This window comes from Athene cunicularia (assembly GCF_003259725.1).
Source record: "Athene cunicularia isolate RWA chromosome Z unlocalized genomic scaffold, athCun1 chrZ_part1, whole genome shotgun sequence".
Classification (NCBI taxonomy): Eukaryota; Metazoa; Chordata; class Aves; order Strigiformes; family Strigidae; genus Athene; species Athene cunicularia.
In genome coordinates, this window is record NW_020799142.1 from 35,004,849 (window position 1) to 35,024,539 (window position 19,691).

At 42.1% G+C, this 19,691-nt stretch overlaps 1 protein-coding gene across 3 annotated transcripts in view; it reads right to left on the minus strand.

Moving 5' to 3' along the window:
- The window catches only part of WDR7 (WD repeat domain 7), a 116,570-nt gene that overhangs the window by 94,563 nt on the left and 2,316 nt on the right, over positions 1 to 19,691 (minus strand). For 2 of the 3 annotated variants that reach the window (XM_026865342.1, XM_026865341.1), the window contains exons 1-9: positions 13,791 to 13,812; positions 9,288 to 9,459; positions 8,034 to 8,140; positions 5,994 to 6,072; positions 5,200 to 5,374; positions 3,690 to 3,766; positions 2,191 to 2,310; positions 1,853 to 1,998; positions 722 to 824 (exon numbers count right to left, since the gene is read on the minus strand). In XM_026865342.1, coding sequence (XP_026721143.1) covers positions 722 to 824; positions 1,853 to 1,998; positions 2,191 to 2,310; positions 3,690 to 3,766; positions 5,200 to 5,374; positions 5,994 to 6,072; positions 8,034 to 8,140; positions 9,288 to 9,446 — 966 coding nt within the window. In that variant the 5' untranslated portion in view covers positions 9,447 to 9,459; positions 13,791 to 13,812. Of the gene's footprint in view, positions 1 to 721; positions 825 to 1,852; positions 1,999 to 2,190; positions 2,311 to 3,689; positions 3,767 to 5,199; positions 5,375 to 5,993; positions 6,073 to 8,033; positions 8,141 to 9,287; positions 9,460 to 13,790; positions 13,813 to 19,691 lie in introns of those variants that run through there. The other variant, XM_026865343.1, reaches the window with a different exon arrangement.

A 19,691-nucleotide genomic window follows, 5' to 3' on the forward strand; every position in this document is an offset into this window, starting at 1 on the left:
GCTGAAGTTACACTACTCAGTAAAGAACATGGTCCACAACAGAAACAAAAAACCTGTAGTGTTGATTTACAACATAAAGAGAAAAAAAAAAAAATCAAGTATATAAATTCTTCAATGTCCAAATTTGGCAACAGATTAAGTGGTCAAGATAAAAAAAAGCAGAATTCCTACAATAGTTTTGTAATAAAAGCATTTGTAAGTCATTTAGTTACACCTAGCAGTATAGGTGTAAGTACCAGCTACACCATGCAGCAACCTTAGATATATCTGAGCAGATACAGCTCACAGCACAATATAAAAACAAAGCACAGCTCAGAGAGAACTCTGGCTTATAAAATTGGAATTTCTTTACAAGGATTTAAGCTTTCAAATTCCAAGTCTCGATTCTAAAAGCTGTTGCTCAGTTATTGCCTAATCATCACACACACCACGACTTGGCTTCTAATTCTCCTGGTGCTGATGAATAATAAACTGTTAGTATATAGGAACTAAAGATCCACTTGACCAGATTAATCTCTGCATTTATCTGAAAACCAACAAGAACTACACGAAACAGCAGGGATACTGCATCTGCTCTCCTCCTAAGTGTCTACTTTCTCTAGGAAAAGAAGAAATCCTGAAGGTCTACTTTGAAAGAGGAGGATTGCTCACGACGTACGTACGCTTCAACTCTCTAAAGGAGAAATGCAGTCTGTAAGAGAAACACCCTCCAAAATTTTACCTGTTTATCTGCTCTGTCCAACACACTGTACAATAAAGGCGGAATTAAATTTTCTACTGCTTTCCCCACATCTCTGCGAAATGAATCACTGGCTGGTAGACAGCTGGGTTTAAGAAGAGAGAAAAGAATAAAATAATATTAGAGAGGCATTACTACATTCCTAGCTGACTAAATAATACTAAGAAAAAGCAACCCCCACGCCCATAAACATGACATTTTTCAGTTGTTAATACAGTGTACAGATCATTACTCTAATTTTAATGTACAGGGTATGCTTTGTCAATTTGTGGCTGAAAATGTGTCCAGCTCAGTTCCCCAACATGTTCAGAACTGGAGGAAAAAAGAATGAAGGAAGCCTGGCTTTAGGTCTGCTTTGGAGTTCAACACATTTGGCCTCAGACCCAGGAGCAAAACACTGCAAAGCCCAGGACTCCTCCAGCAGATCACCAGAACAATCTGCTCACACCCTCACGCTCTGATCACATCAGAGTGAGACATTCTCATGCGATTTGTGAGAATATTCAAGGATCTCTAAGATAAAACCGTCTCTCTAGCCAGGACAGAGATGTTCGCATGTCATGAAGATGTCAGAAGAAAACTAGTGAAGTTCTTTTATTCTACTTTTGTTATTCTCCATTTATTTAACCTTTTTGATACCTAGTGCACAAACTCAGCTGCTGGTGCCTTCCCTTAGTGTGTTGAAAGAGTATTCTGTTACAGTAACACAATCATCATTTACATTCTACTCCAAAATCTTATTTCTTCCTTATTTGGACCTTGTTGGGGAAATACTTAAATTACATTTTATTTTAATTTATGGCACTTGTTCAACAGCGACATGCACCTCTTCCCATCACACAGCTTCATTTGGAAGTGAAAAGGAGTCAGTGTAATATCAGAAAATAGTGAAGCAGTCCTGGCTGAGGCAATGTGAATCACTGAGCATCGCTTCAACATGATACATTTAGGGAACACACTTTAAAGTATGCTCACGCAATCCTACTTTCTGCAGCATCCCTATGATTTTGTAACAAAATAAAAGCCAAAAATATTCAATGTTGTTTCAAAAGTTTCTCATGTTATCATCTCCCAAAAAATTATCAAGAAACAGAGTATTTCATTGTTGACCACCTGGCTGGTAATTTATATATGAAACTTTGTCCATCTTCCGTCCATACAATCACTTTATCAGCTGACACAAAGTCCCCGCCCGTCCAGGTCTGATCGTTTTCACCAGGGACTGAACATAAGAGGGAATAATCTCCAGCATCAAAAACCTGAAAAGAAACAGAAAAGTCTGTTGTTAACCCACGACAGATTAAAACGCCCAGACAGCAGCTAATTCCATTTTCAGTACAGACACATTAAAAGGACTTAGAGTATCTTGATCTGAATTTCTTACTGGCAGTTTAATTAAATGAGCTTCTCGAGTGAAAAGCAGGCAGTGGTGCTCGGCTCGCTTGCCTTACCCTCCAGTATCTGGAGCACACTACCAGCAAGGACCGCTGGGTAAACCCACAGAAGGAAATGCTTTGACAGTTCTGACAATAAATAGGTTTTGACTCCTCTTCAAATACTGGTGTTGTATCCTAAAAAAACAAAACCAACATTAAATTAACTGCATTTTAGTTAAAATTATCAATCTAAATAGAGCCATATTAGTTCTGTAATAACATCTTCAAAAAAGGCATTTCTTGATGGTTTTAAATTTGCTCGAGTCATGAGCTTGTCAATGTTTCTGTAAATTTTAACTGCAATAAACACATTTTATTTTGATACTCCTATGGGTATACGGTATCCCAACTTCCCTGTGATAAAGTCTGCAGACTCGTCTGCAAGGGCAGCCACTTCCACTGGTTCCACAAGGCTCTCCACTCCCACAAAAAACAACCTCACTGAGAGAGAGCAGAGAAACTCTGGGCAGCCAGGCAGTGAAGGCAGAAGTGGGGACTCAGATGTCCTAGATCACAGCCCCTTACTCTGCTCCAGATCTCTGTGGCAAGACAGAGAGATTCAGATTCCCTGAAATATTATTTCCTCATCTTCAGGACAGGGAGTAAGCATTCTGTCCTACACAGAAAGCACTTAAGCACTCGGTGTGACAGCAACCAGCATCTGAAATAGAGCATCTCTACGGAGAGCAACGCCCAGATGGAAATCAGATAACAAGAAAACACCCAGCTGATATTTTTTTCTTGCTCAAATTGAACTTAGGAACAAGACCATGTGATGGAAGAATGACTATGCTGGTTTTTAAGACGCCAGATGGCCAACTTCTAAGGAAAAACCAAAACACTTGTAGCAGTTCTTATTCTATTATTCCTCCTAAGAAGATCTGCAAGAGCATGTGGTATCCTCTTTGTCACTTAAGTCTAACAAATTCCCCAGCTGGACAGATCAGCAGGGCCTATTTAGTATCCTCACCGCCGACAAGCTACCTGGCATCCAGGCAGGCCGCTGAGAGCAAGCGGGGTCAGCTCTGCCTGCACTGAGTAAAGTTACAGACGCAGTACAGCACCCGTACCAGCTTGGGAAGTTAAACATTAACAGCCTTTGTTACTGAATTCCCTTTGGAACTCCAGACTCCTGTGGAATGGAGCACAAGATGACTTACAATGAGAGAACAGGACTTTTAAAGAGGGAAAAGTTAGAAGAAAATAATTCTTTATTAACACAACGTTTGTATATTAACACAAATCATTACATGGTATAAAAAAAATTGCAGAAATTGGAGGCTATCCTACTCTTAATTTTGAAAATAAATTCTGGGTCAAACATAAGAAAGATTAGAAGTTCTGTTGGTAACTTGAAGAATTAGTAAAGTAAAATTAAGGAAGTTGATTTTCAAATGGCAAAGAAGAAAAAGCCCTAACATCCTCAGGTAGCTGGAAGAACAGGAACCAGCACTGATAGAAGTTCTCCCTTCCTCACAACAGGAAATCTCATTAATGCAGACGCCTTTGTTTACCTGCATCCGACTAACTTCAGAGGTTATTATCCACACTTTGAGGATGCCAGTCACCGAAACTGCGACAACAGTGTCCTCTGGGGAAACACAAACATCAGGCTGTAAGTACAAGGATGTCTTCATCTTGTTGCACCCTCGTGCATTTCTGAGTACAAAAAGATACTGAAAGCACCTCAACATTCAAAGTTTACAAAGCATTCCTGAAGCGCTTGCTTCAAAATCAAAGGTTTATTTGCAAAGTGACAATTCAGACACACAGATTCCACAGGTTTGGGTTTACATTGCTCAAATTAAATGTGGGGAGGGATGTGACACTGTTCCGAGTAGTGCTGTTGGACACTGCAAAGTTACTCCAGTGGAGTTACTACCTTCACAAAAACCAAAGCATCTCCAGTGCTTTATAGACATTCCTGTTCCTACCAGACGAGTATGGTGCAAGACCAAAATCCAAGGGGTAACTTCTTGATCACAATATAAAAACAATTACAAAACAAAAAAATAAAATTAAAGGCAGTATCAGGAAACAATACTGGAGTTCACTTCCAGTTGTTCCAGCAACTCAGATGTTGTGGGCGCAGCACCTGAGCGCAGCAAATTAACACAAACTACCAGAGCAAGAGATGTGTGGGCAGGAATGGCTCCAAACCCTGTCAACCAACGCAGCACCCAACACGAGCCTGCTCACAGACCTCTCTGCTAAACTGTCATCGCTTCTAGAAGCTCCTCCCTCCACAGCCTTCGGGTTTTTTAATCCTATTGTGCCCTTAAACACCCCTCCTACAAAAGGAGCTTTGAAAACGTTATGACAGTGCTTTTTATAAAGCTACTAATCACAAGAAATACTCATAGTACGTAGATATCTTGTCAAAAATGACAACTTAAAAGCTTGACAAATGATCCTGGTGTATACTACACGCCACGTTAGTGGCAGGTGACAGCCCTGGCCTTTAGAGAGCTGGCAGCCCTTCCTTCAGCCTCGTGCCAGTCTGCAGGCTCGTGCTGCCCCAGCGCTCTCCAGAACTCCTCAACTCTCAGGAGAAAGCACGTTATCACCCATGGGGAACACACTTTTCTTCTAAACAGAAAAATCACTCTTCCTGGAGGAAGGTTCCTCGTCCTTCAGGTTTCAGCACAGGCACACGCTGAAGATGACAGAACTGAATCTATTTACCAGGTGAGGCCGGATCCTGCCGAGCACACACACACAGAGCAGGATTTGGGGAGATTTGGGGTTCTGTTCATGCAAAAGCACATTTTAGCCAGAACCAAGGCTTGCATTTGATGGAACAGCAACAGAGACAATACTGTGTAGAGCTTCATCTAGCCTCTTTTTCAGACACTAGAGACAACCGTGTATACTTAGCTTTATGGAAAGCTTAATGCTTGCTGGGTGTTGCCCAAGACCACAAGAAGTAACATTCAAGTTCCTTGCCCGGTTCTTGAAAAAGTTGAAAACAGTGTTTCTCTTACAGGCAGGCAAAGCCACGATAAAAGCAACAAAAATAATTACCTTGTGTTCTATTGGATCGGATGATAGTCATGGAACTGATCCAGTCAGGAGATATCTTTGATAATAAAGAATAAAGAACTTCAAGGCTGGTGGCATCCACCACAAGGATTTCTGGATAATGTCCATGGCATAATAGTCTCCCTTCACGCTGAGTCCCAACCATAAACTGATAGAACTAAATGGACATTGACAAAAGTACAGAAATTATACTCCATGTGAGACACTGACTACTTCATTTGAAATCAAACCCGTAATTTCATAAACATATCGAATCATTCAGGCTGGAAAAGGCCCTTGGGATCATCGAGCTCACCCATCAGCCTGACTGCAAGTTCTCCCCTACATTCTAATTATTCCCCTATATTCTAATGCCTCTATGTTTAAAAATTTCCCCCCTGCACCGGCGAAGGGAGCTTTCTGCAGGGGCCCTTCTCCCCATTTCTTTCCCAAGGCAGTCCGCACCCTGCACACCCAGCTGCCAGAAGCCTGCCTCAGCCTTCCCTGCTGAGGTCATCCTCACACTCCTGCCTCCCCTGGCAGTACTCCTCCAGAAATCTCCTTTCTCTCCTTCCTTTCCAGCCTCTCTCAATAATTATGATGTTTTTTCAAATGGGAAGCCCAGCACAGATTTCCAGCTCCAGGGCATTTGATGATACAGCATTTATGAGATACTGCAGTACACATATAATGTAATTATGAAGCTTAAATAGCAAACAGCCTTATTTTGATAACTAATCCACAGCTATTCATGCTTTGCAATATAGAATAGAGTCTCTGAAACACAAAGTACTAACCTGTATGCCAGTGTGTGTGCAGGCGAGTTTAGTAAACTCTATGCACCTCCCATCATTCACATCCCACAGACACATCTCCCTGAAACATAAAAGGCAGATTAAAACTATATAGAAAACATCTTTCAGAAACCATTCACAGTGGGAGAAACTTAACCACCTGAACCATTTGTTAGTGACTTTATGGACTGTATTTAGATAAATGAAAGAATAAAAAGAAAAATGAAAAAAATCAATTTGAATTTCCAGTCCATCTCAATCTACACAACCTCTTCTTTCCTACAAAGATAAGGGGAAACAAGTGAAATGTCCAGGTTCGTCACAAACAGTCAATATTAAATAAACACAAGTACCTAAGTGAGAATTCCTCATTTCTCTCACAAATGTTTCAAGCCCTTACATACTGCTGCTGCACCCCCTAAGCACACAAAGATGAGCCTGCCCTCCCCACACCGTGAGGGTTCGGGAGGCAGCAGTGTCAGAGGGCAGTGACCGTGGTGGGTTCTCAGGGCCAGGCTAGGGGGTGGGAGCCTCTCCTGGGACTCTTCAGCGCTTCCAAGACCAAACTGAAAGCACTGAACAACAAATTCTAAGTCATACGAGTAGATACTTTTCTGACTTGCCTTTGAAACTCAGAAGCTATTCCAGGCTCCTGGTAACAGCAGTAGTTACTCCAACTCCTGGAAACAAAACTAGGCTCATATTCCGGGGGAAAAAAACCTCCTGCCTTCCAACTATCAGAACAAATCCACGGCCCAAGGCCTCACCTTCACACGGCCAGGCAGCACATGAGTGTCGGTACAGCTCGTGGGGCTACTCCGGGCACAGGGCCACCTTTGGGTGCTTGGATGTCTTTGCTGTCCGGCCCTGAAGAGCTCTGGAGAATTGGTTCAGTTGCTGTCCGGCCTCGAAGAGCCCTTGAGAAGGCACCTGGGCAGGGGCTCCCTGCCTCTGTCAGGCTGTTTAGGCTTGGCCCCCTCCCCATCCTGCCGGTTTGGCCATGCTGGGCCAGGGCCCAGCTCCTGACGGCCACCAGTGCCCAGGGACACAGGGGAAAAGCTCTCCACAGCGGGAGGGGAACTGAATTCAGGTGGCAAAAGCTACACATGAAACGGCAGCAGCACAAGTTACCAGCCAGCTGACAGTGCTCGCCCAGCAGAGGATGGCCCTGGCCAGTTACTAATGACCAGCCTGAGGCAGAGGATGGGAAGGAGAAGAGGTGGGGGGAAAACACCACGTGGGAATTATCAACAACAAAACTAGTTGGCCCCAAAGCTTTGGCCTGTAATTTACCAAATTGTAACTTTTAAATAAAATATACTTTGTACACTCACATTTTAGCCTAGATTTTGGGTCAATTTACTAAAAAGATACACCAAGTATGACTTTTTTTTCTTTAAATAACCTGACTGCAATCCCCATTAATTTCAACAGCATGACAAATCCTTTCCCTTTCCAGCCTCTAAACAGTTGCTCTGATTAGTAAATAGAACTGCTCAAAAAATAAAATGTATTTGCTGATGTATTTTTTTCTTAAGGATAAAAATCAAACAGAAATATAGCTAAATCGTTTGACAGATTTCCAAGTTTTAAAACATGTATTTCCTGCCAACAACTCAAGCTTGCTTTCACTCAAGAAACAGAGAAAAATGAGCAAAATATGGACCTACTGTCAACTGAAGTGACAAACTCAGGCAAGCGGAAAGATGACAGCAGTGCCTCGACTGAAGGAAACGTCACGCCTCTCCTCGCCCGCCCGAACATAAATCACCCCCAGCACTCCAGACACTGCTCTCCAAACTGCCTCCCAGACGGGAGGGAAGCAGCCCAGGACCCCGAGCATGACCCTGCGTCCGCTCAGGCACGAGCCCAACGCTCACACCATGCTCTGTGTCTGCAGGGGAAAGTCCCCTCGTGCGGGGTATCTATAGACGGCACACTCAGTCAAAAAAACCCCACGTGTGTAACAACCTGAGCCCTTCTCTACCCCCGATTTCCATTGTTTAACAGAGCAGCATCGCAATAAATCCTCTGGAAACTCACCCGCTCTCTGAGGCGCTCACTATATACTGCTTTTCACTGGAAGCAGAGGCCTTTGATAAACAAGTAATTGAGGCTGTATGACCAAACAACAGAGCTCTGGGATTAATCTACAATCGGGGAAAGAAAACGTGAATTAAAACCAACATAAGCACCATTACTTAACCAGAATATACACAGTCCAGATTTCCATTTCATATATCAAATAAATATAGAGGTGTTAATATATATACAGACACATAGACATTTAATTAGCACAGCAGCAGATATATAATCTTGAAGGAGTTTGCACAAAATGCTGCTATGGCATGTCGAAAAACTGTAATGCTAATTTGTGACAAAATGCCCTCACAAACGCACGCTCTCAATATTTTTAAATCATAAGCTGAATTTGGCATGATTTGAATGGGGAAAGAAAGCATGTTGTACTGCAACAATAGTTCCCCCCCAATCAAGTATAGTTCACAACCTTACATATTCATAAATAAGTTTATACAAAGCCCATACATAGATTAAAAATAAAACCCCCCTGCCATTTATTTGTCCTTTCTAGAAAGAACTAGTTGCTTTCTCCCGTTTTTTCTTTTTAAATTTACCAGACATAAACATAATTTATGGGGGTAACTCAAAGACACTGAGATGTTTAGACATTCAGCATCAACTTCGCCTGACGCCTGCTGCTTTTTTTTCTCTTCAAGAATGGATTGTTCTGCTATTCCATTCCAAGAGTTTAAAACTCTCTGTACCAAGGCAAACTGTGAGATCATATTCCAAAACAGACACTTGCAGTTTTCAACTCTAGGGCAGCCACTGGCATAAAACAATTAATCATCAACCTTTATCTCTGCAGCGAGCCTTTTGTCTCTTATGCTTTTCATGGGGAAAAAAACAGTTGAATAAAATAACCTTAAAAAGTTCTTTAAGCACAGTCCTCTGATGACTGGAATCCATTCTCATAAAACAACATTAAGCAGCTAAACTTGTAAGTCACAACTAGTTTAGAGCAGCTCCTGAAAAGAGGAAATAGTTACTTAAACAAATTGCTGCAGGAGCAGCAACAAAGTTCAAGAGGAAAAAGCTCTCTTTCTAATCTGCGGGAAGCACGTAGCGTCAATCCAGGCCTCACGAGAGGGAGGAAGAGAGGACAAGCACAGAGAACTGAAGACTGGCTGTAATACTGAAGAATAAAGTCACACTGGCAACCAGATACACACTTTAAACACAAAGAAATTAAGCTTAGACAGACTTTAGTCTTACCTCTAAGTCCAGAGAGAGGTCCCAGAGACATATCTGCCCGTCGTGGCACCCCGTGACGATCATGGAGGCGTCCTCCATGAGCAGCAGGGTGGATATGCAGTGCGTGGGGGCTTTACGGCCCCACAGGACGATGGGCAGAACCAGGCTGTTTCCTGCCATTTTGCTTTCACGCCTGTCAATTTAATCAAGAAAAGAAATATTACGGCTCAGTGGGTATGCCAGTCCTGCGCTTCGCATGTCCTTATCCTCATGGAAACTTCAAAAATGAGTCTGAAGTGACTTCATAAACATCTTGTACAAAGGGAACATTCACCGCATATGCCATTCTTCAATAAATGACAGGACACAATCCCACCTCCCCTCGCATCAGGGAGTGTCGGTATATGGATTCAATAACATTATTTAAACAGTTGCTTGGAAAATAAAGCAAATCATGGTAGGATTATAACTTTATGGTTTTGATTAATCCCACATTTTGCAAAAGGCACTTTTCTAAGTGGCATTTCCTTGGGCACACCTGTACTTTTGCTAAAATCACAGTAAATTTGAAGTAACGAGTGCTTTAAGTCCCAGGGTGCAGCAGCGATCATATGCCCGATAGTAGAGTCCACCCCCAGTTGCAAATGCAATAGCCTTTAGTCAAAAATAGGCTCTGGAGGTTTCTACAGACAACCAGGCACTTCTCAAGAACACTGTTCTGTTAGAACAGCGTCATGCTGACAAGGCTTTTTAAATTTATATTTATGTTGGAGTATCTAGTACCCTGCATTAGGTGAAATTAGAGGTGGAGAACCTTTCCGAGGTTAATGCCATTCCTTAATTCATACGCTGACTCCAATAGTTCATTCACCCTCACACACGCAGCTAGAAGAGGCTAACTAAACAATAACAGCTAACTGAAAGTAGAAACAGCCGATTTAAAAGACGTTAGTTATTCCTGTGACCCCTGCACCACCCACAGCATCACCGGTCCTTCAAGAAAAGCTGCATTTTTATTTATTCTGCACAAAAGCTGATGGTCTCGTGTAACCCGGTCATTCTGATGCTGATGATTTTGCAACAGCTGACAGAGAGCAACAACTGACCAGCCAGCTACTCAAGACAGAAGCTTGCTGAACTACAGTAGCACTAGATGTGCTTATTTAATATATAAAAGTACTTGTGCTCACCATGATTTGCCACCTGAACAAGATTCTGGCCACTAGCCAACAAGAAATATTCAGCATTGCTATGAAGATCTTATAAATATATTGACACAAATAACATGGATAAATTGTTACAGGTCACAATGTCAAAATGCTCTCGGTGACTGGGAAAAAGAGAACAACAAACACATTTCGGTCATAACTTAAGAGAGAAAGACATCATCACAGAAACTGAAGTTGTAGTAATAAAAAAGTTGGGAGGATCAGCACAAGCCTTAAACACCAAAACAAACCCCTGTTTTTGTTAGCAACATTCTGGGCTTGCCAACTACTTCAGTGTTTTTATTAAGTAGGATCCTTGAACCTGTGTTTGCTTGTACGGAGCCTGTCAACGTATGGTCAGCTCTCCAGGGGAGGCAAGGCGGGGGCAAGCAGCAGCTCTGGGGGCTGCCTGCCTGCCTGCCTGCACCCCCTGCCCACACCCAGAAACACCAGAAAGTCCAGCACAGGAAAAGGAAACTAAATACAAGATTTTCTTTTGCTCTCCGGGTAACCAACTGACCTCATGGTCCGTTTGGGTATACTTTTGGGCTATATTCTGCATTTAATAAATAAAAATACCAGAACTAAAGTTATATTTTGATTGTACTAACAACAAGTTTATACCAGACGTACATGAGATCTATTCTCAGTTACTATTACTGTCTCAAAACCAACTGAAATATAGTAAATGTAACCATCAGGCAGAGAAAGTATGTCAAGAATGACTGATGTTGTCTTAACAGTCTCTTATTCTGGATCAGAGTTGTAAGAGTTACTCCATTCCACCCCGGTAAAAGTTTGAGTTACGGAAGGTCATTGCTTGGAGCATTTTGTGATAAATGAATGGCTGAAATGGTTGTGCCAAATAAATAAATATTGCGGAGGTTTATATTCTGAAGTTACCACAGCTAAACCAGAGCAGAATTTCTGATTTAGAGGACTATAAACACACCACGCAGAATTCACTGAAGAAATATTTTTAAAATGCCCGTTTTCCTGCCTTTCCATAGATACACACAGACTCCTCCAGCTTAAGCAATCCAGCAATACTTGTATTTGTTCCCAGATACGTAAACCTATTTTAGAGTGCTTCTGAAGAAGGAAAAAAAATTCTGAATTCTGACAGAGGAAAAACAAAGGTCATCCTGAGTCTAAGTAAGGTTCAGGGCAACTCCACTTCCCCACTGCGATAAGCACAGTTCCCCTCCGTGTCCCTGTGATACTCTGACGGTTATAAGGAACTAAGGAGCAAACGGGCCGAGTCACGCTGACCCGCTGCTGCCCAACAACCCTGCCTGCCCTTTTTTCAAAGCACCAGCTCCAGATTTCCATGGCAGTTAGGGGAATTTAATCAAATCATCTCCAGTTCCATTGAAAACTAGCACACAAAGTTTAGTGTCTCCCCTTTGAGACAAATTCAGACTCAGCAGGAATGGAGGCAACAACAGAGATCTTGCCTGCACCAACCACAAACTTGACCTTTTGATCTCACCTGACCCCGGCCATTCCCGGGGGGACGGGGACTCCCACACTTCAACCAGCGTTTTCTGCATCAAAAATACCTTCTGCTTCAAAACACTGCGTTTTACTATACTACATGGAGTTCAACATAAAGTCATCTCTCATCTATATATAAATTACAATGCAATTGCTACAGAAAAGTAGGTTTTTATTAATTTTGACCAATGCTGCCTATACTCCTCGTAGCACCAACCTCTGCAGTCGGAGAAATCGAACATGATAGTGTGAATGGAAAAATGGGGGAAGGGAAAACAGCAAGAGCAGAACAATGAATAGCTAAGTATTACAAACTGTGACACAGCTTACAGGGCCAGCTGGGTGTACCAAGCTTCAAAGTTCTGAAAAGTGAGAGACAGATTATGGTTTTTCATAAAACCTGTATCACAAACCCAGTAATTTCACTTACCATGAAGTGCCATTTTACGCCAGCTCCTCTCTTGCATCCAATTGGACCATCTTTATTAACAACCACTTATTTTAGTCAGAGTTGTTATTTAATAAAGACGAACAATCAAGCATTTAAATCTACTGCAACATAATAAAAGCTACCCTGGAATAATTAGTTGCAAAAGGTGCCTGTAAATGTAGGGTTAATTGTTATGCAAGGGATCAATTGTTCTATCTGGATGATCACAATACAGCACTGTAAAAAGAATTCTAAATTTTTTTAAAATGTGGTAATCTTACTAAGAGCTATGATTCTAAAAATACTTGAGTGAAGTAACCATGAAAATATAGTGAAGAACAGAAGTGTTGAGATGTGATACAAAAAAAATAAATGCAATCGCAAACAACAACAAAATCACCAAACCAAACAAAAATACCTATTTAACTCTTTTACCACCCAACTTTTGTAACGAAGTAAGATAAAGGACACACTAGGAAAGGCGGGGAGAGACAGAAATTTCTTTGCTTTATATATATTAAAGCACTTGAGTATCAATCAAGGTACAGTGCTCTTTACAAACTGTTCTTCCCTCACTACCTGCAAAAAGCTCCATTCAGCAGCTCTGCCACTGTGGCCTCGAAACACAAAACTGCCCCGATTAATCCCCAAAGATGCCACCACTGCAGCCCTGCAGGTAACCCCCGGAGCACCCCCGCAGCCCAATTAGGAGACAGCCCGGTGTAGCGGGGATCTCACAAGTACTTCTTTGGCCACACTTCCCCCAAGGATTTTTTTTTTTGTTACAGTAAATGGTATTGGATCATCAGGGTCATCTATGCAGCGAATTTTAACAGATAATACAGCAATCCATCAAGAACTTCAGAGCTGAAAAAATCTAGGAGTAAAAGCACTGATAAGAAACATCAAAATCGCTTCTTACTAACTTCCTATCGCCCACAGTCCAGGGACCAAGTCACAGTATTTACATGTCACTTGATTGTTTCAGCGATGCAAACGGCTGCATTCTGAATAAATACTGAAGCTCCCCTACCAGGGCACAAAATTGTTCCTTGAAATTTTGCGGTTAATTTAATGCTCTTCCAAACTATTTATAAAAACTTCAAAATCAACAGCACCATAAAGACATAAACTCAATTTTCAGAGGGAATGTATAGGGTATTACAACACACAAAAGTATTAGCACATATCAGTAACCTAATATATATTGTCCATGCAGAAAAACAACATTAGAGAGCACTGAAAACATTAACAGCAAAACACTTTCTAAAGGCTCACAGATATTCACAGTTCAAACCTTCAATCTAAGAGAAACCAAATTCTTAAGAGTATTTCACATCAACCCTTGGGAGAGAGAGAGAGCGAGCGCGAGCAAAAAGAAAAAACTACCTCTTTCCTTCTAGTTTTTTATTATGGTACCGCAACGCCTTCATTAAAAACTTCGTTTTCAGAAAGCACCACAAGTTCATTTTAACAGCTGAAGAATTCAGTCTACAAAGAACAACCCTCCTCTACCTTTGGCGAACGCCAAATACACCCCCTGCAAAAACCAAAACTCACTTATTGCCTGTAAACAATCAATATTTTTTTGCATCAATGATGACAAACTACAGTAGCAAATAAACACTGTACCCTGACAAACGGTCACAAAGCAGGCTGTGAGTCATTACAGATGAAATCCCACGTTCTAGTTACGTGTTCTCTGGCTAGAATAAACTATTTTTGCAGAAAAGGGAACTGGAAAATTGAGACATCAAACTGAGTAGAGATCTTCCTGCTTAATGCCCCTCTGCCTCCCCTGGAATTGTTAATTTTTTCTCAGCCACTTCCACAAGTGCCAGAGTCCCAGTTTCCTTCCCCCGAGCACCCAGTAAGAGAATGAGTTGGTGGTACGGCATGGCTGTGGGGGTGTAGGCGTGTATATAAATATATGTATGTAAAAAAGCATACTTGTGGTTATTTTGCTTCCCTTCCAAATTACCTCTCTCAGACAGTAAATACACAGATGCAGAGATGTGGCAAAAGACCTGACAATGTGGAACCTCTCTTTTTTGTCCTCTGCCCCACAACAAAGGATCTCAAGTTTGCTTTTCCCTAGGGCGGGAGTTGCCATGTCAATCAGGGCATCGCTATCATTTGCAGTGCCTTCGGAACTGACTTCCACTCACTCCTTTGGAGTCACAAAGCCCCTGGTCTTCAGTCCCTTCCCAAATCCTGACAGGCAGTACCCTGAACCCATACAATCTCCCATATTCCCTCTAACCACCACCTGCTCTCTGCGCATCGCCCCCAGCAGATAACAGCTGCAGTGTCTTTGAGGCAGTCCCAGAACAGTCCAGAGTGGCACGTATGCTTTCCTCAACGTAATGACTAGAAAAATATAAAATAAATGTGGTTATATTTCCCAGTCATGCTGGAGTACCCCGACAGCTCTCCGTGGGATCCCTCCAACACACCGACGGCTTCCCTGCCCCGACGCAATCCTTCCTCTCCTGGTCCTGGCTACAGCCGTGCTCACACAGCCCCACACACAAACCTCTTGGCCTCAAGGAGCTTCTCCCCCACTGGGACGCCCAGGTCCTCCCACACCAAGCTGCTGCCCAGCCACTCGTGCCCCCAGCCACGTGCCATTTCAGATGTGAGACTCGCCAGGGCCATCACCGTGCCCTTCCAACGGCACAGAGCTGGCTCCAGCCAGGGCCATCACTGCCCGGCTTCACCGACTTTTATCTTCCCCGGGAAACCCAAAGCACCTCGGCCCTTTTCATGCTTTTGTCACTAGGTCTGCAACATCATCAAAATACATCTGTGAGAGCTATGGACACAGACATCTCAGTTGTGTTCTTTGTGCTTAAAGAGAAAGTGATTCTTTAAATTAGAAGATGAATCAAAAAAATTTTAAAATAATATGCTAATCTGGTAAAATAGTTAAAGTGACTCTTTCCACTTCACTGCTTAAGGCTGGTATTCAGGCAAATTTAATAATCTGGCATAAATTCCTACTTGAGTAAAGCTATTAACTGATTTCTGAAGTACAAAGCATTAAACACTGAACCAAAGACTCCCATTAACGTCTTTATCAAGCCCTATCCTCTGAACACCAATCAGCACTTTCGGGACCAGTAAGCCATGGTAAACTATTCTCAGCTAACTTACTGAACCAAATTACAATCTGAAAATTTAATAGTAATTTAAAATCAAAGTCCCATGATGAAGGTACAAGACAGATGCAAAGAAAATTTATAAGTCAACAGTAGCTTTTTGTTCAATATAATCAGGGGAATGACCAGGGAATAGCCACGGGTATAAAGGCAAAGGTCAGATGCATGGTCAGAGCTCGACAACTGTTTCTGTAACAGATTAAAGGGAGAGTCACGCAATTTTTCTGGTTCCTCTGCCTCATCTGTCACACAAAATAAACCTAATATGCAGCAAATGAGAATAACACTTTAACAAAAAGATTCTGCATACAAACCAGAGGACTCAAAGCCTTTATCATATGGGTTATTACCTTCTGCCACAACTCACACCTGGAAACTAATTCCAGTATTTTAAAAAATGATTAGCATTCCCATCCATCTGGTTTTGGCATATATTTGTATCTTTCCAAGTGACAGCAACAAACAGGCAAAAAAAAAAAATCCAAAAAACCTTACTCCACCCATATACAAACTGTTCCTGAAACGGGAACATTTCATCTGCAGTTTTCTCAAGTTTTCCCACAACTTTCAGTCACAATGGGAAGCCTCATTAAACCTCGGAAGCCTCCAGCTCTTTACCCAGAACCAGCATCCATAATAAGGATTTCCACAGCCAGAAAAAGCCCCCAACCAAAATTAATTTATGGTAGGAAGCCCAGCAGCTAGCGAGAGTAACTTTTCACCTCTGTACTGCCCTGGGACAGTAAAAACAGTTTCCTTTTGTGCCTCCCACTAGCAAGTGGATGGGATCCTCTAGCTGGTTGTATTTCCTTCCAGGCCCTGGTGCAGGGAAAGAGAAACAGCTGTGGCCCGTAAGCACCTGATCCCTACATAGACTTCCTTGCCCTCAAGTATTTCAGCAGGTAGGTACAGGAGGAAGGGTTTAAGGAGCAGCAGGGCTATGGATGTTGCAGGCTGCACGAGCAGAAAGCCCCGACAGAGTACGGCGAGCCCCAGGCTGCACTCGAGCCCGCTCCCCGGGGCAGACAGGTCCAGGTACACAGGGAGGGCACAAGGCAGGCCAGGAGAAAGGTGTCTTTTGGGAAAGAAGTAGGAAGATAAGTAAGTCTACCTCCGTCTTAACAGAGCACAGCAAACGCCAAGAAGAGCTCGTTCCCAATGCAGTTATTTCAATTGAAGCACACACCTATAAAGAATTAATCTTAGGATACATGTGGATGCTAAAAGAATCTACCAAAAACCCCCATCTATGAATTGATTGTTTCTTTATCGTATATGCTCTCAGTGTGTAACAGCTCCAAAACGAACCATTAGAGGCTGCCAAATGAACATCTGCTTTTAAACAAATGTGACTGTACTTATATTCCAACAAAGCAACTCAGACAGGTTAAGAATAAATCATTCCTCTCCCTATCAATGTTTACCACATGTTAATGCCATTTTTCTGTATTTTCAGCAGAATTTAAATGACATTATTATTCAGATTTGCCACCAGTAAGTACAGAGATGGCTGCCATCCATGACATCAGGACAAACCTTCTAAGGGGATTGCATATTTTCAAGTGAACGGCAATTTTTATGCCTAATATTTTTCACACATACAGAATCCTTCATTCAAAAAGACATTAGTTAAGCATTGTAACACCCCTCCTAAAACCATTTACATAAAGACAATCACATATTTATGGTAAAGGCTCATTTCTGTGACATCATGGCTTCCATTTGAATAATCCAATGCACTTTATAAAAATCTGATGGGTTTAGATTTAATTACAAATGACCTTTTCTAGTTAATACTTGGGGATTGAGAAAATTTTCTTCTCCCTACCTCATTAATTCATTAAGTGCTTTACCCAAAGTTATAGAAACCTTTCACAATCGGAACCCACCTATTTAGACAATCACACCTTTCTTTAAACAGATGGTGAATAAATAGTTCTGTTATTAAATACAAATGGTCATTGAAGTTTGCTATGTCAATTAAATCCTGCTCGTTTCTGAAGGTCTGTCAGTAATTTTCAGAGTCAGTTCTGAATCATTACAAAGGCATCAAATGCAAAATATTTTTGCTTTCTTAACCTATCATTAATCTAACAAATGAATTTGAATTGCAGAATGGCTGAGGCTGGCTCGCTGCTCCCCCCAGCCACCTCTTCCTGAGAGACCATCAGGTTGGTTACACACACTTGCCCTTCATAAATCCATGACAACTGAGAAAGCTTTTAAAAAGATAATATTTTTAATTTTTTTAAGCCAGAAGACATTTTGGACCATACCTGCAGGATACAAAATACTATAAAACAATTTATCAGGTCAGGTCTTAACACTGACACACACAGCAAACTGTTATCAGTTCAGCCTGCATCTGATAAGCACTGAATACAAAACTTTGAGAACAATTAACTGTACCTTTATACTTTGTCGTCCAATTAATAGCACACTGTTCTGCTTTGCAACTGCAACAGGATTACCGCAACACTAGGCTAAAAACTACTTATAAAAAATAAGTTTTTCAAAAATGGTGATGGGTTGTACTACAGAGAGTAGTACAAGTAAACAGGTGAAGCCTGCAATAAATTCTGTTAGCTGTACAATCAAGAACCAGCTTGCTCATGATGGCAGCAAAGTCAGGAAACTGCTGCAGCAAAAAGCCAGATAAGCCAGGAGTTTTAACGCCACCCGCCCCCCCGCACACACAAACACACACACGAAACGGGCGTTCTATTGGCAACTATGTCCATTCCATACTCAGATTCACCCATTTCAGTATACACAAATCAAAACCCCAACAGCTATCCGGGAGAACGGATCTATCCCTACAGAACCAAGAGGTGCAAGCACTTTTCAAAGGCCCCAGTTTTGTAAACACAGCTTATTTAATTTTACTGCTATGAATATTCACACTGACCTCACCAACCCTATCATTAAAACAAACCTAGGCACATCTGCAGAGAAAACTACCCCACTATTCTGAACTTGGCCAAAACCATTACGTCACAGTGAAGTTCACATGAGATGAGAAGGTGATTTCAATCCAGGTAATAATGACTAACAAACCAGACTGTCCTTCTCATTATGCTGATCAAGGAAAATTGAAAAATTAACATCACCTGACCTTCTTTTATCCCCGTGTACTCTGTTGAGTACCAAACTCATCACCTCAAGCCTTTGCTTTGCTCCTACATCAGGAGCTTCTCCACAACATCGCAGCCAGGATATCCCTGCGTCCTCCAAGTCAATTTATCTGTAACAGTTATCTCCACACTGCAGGGCTACATCATATAACAGGTCCACACTGCAAGCACCCCAAGACAATACTTGTCACAGGGCTCTAGGTCTTGAACTGGCCATTACATATTAATCTAAATAAAAGGATTGTAAATGTTACTGTCAAACCTTCCTGATTCAAGATCAAAAGGAGTTCAACAAATACAAATTTGTGTTCCAAAACAGAAATGGAAAAGTCACTCGTTAAGATACAAGCTCTTCCTTAACCTTCAGGTGACAACGACAATCCAATGAAAGATTATCGCCTGCCCCTTGGCCCAGCTGAGTGAATGGCTACAGAAGTTCGATTTTAAAGTATTTAACCATACAAAGATTGGTTATCCCCCCAAAAAAAACCCCACTGGTACATATAGGTTATAAAACAAGAAGGAAATAGTAACTTGGGACTCTAAATCCTTCATTATAGTTAATAGATACCTCTGACAACCATTTGCAGGTTTTTCTGGCACTTACTTCGATGACACATTAAATCCGCATAAATTTTTCCCGTTTGAACCCGTCACGATCACATGAAGGACAGTTATCCAAAGCAGCTGCAAAGTCAGCTCCGAATCCTACCCCTAGTTGCCAGCAGTACCACGGCTGTCACAGAGAAAGGAAACTGAGCCGGGAGGCCACGACGGAACAGAAATTCGGCGTTGGGAAGGACTGAGGATCCTGCACAGGGCGGTGTTTGTGTCAAGTGGCTCCTTCGGGACCTGCCCGTTAGCAGAGGAGAGGTGACAACCGCTCGCTCGCTCCCGACCCCCGCGCCCCCCCAAGGGGGCCAGAGCCCGCGGGGGGCCCAGGCCGGGCTGACACCTGTTGGAAGCACAAGCCCGAGACCCGCGGTTGTCGGAAG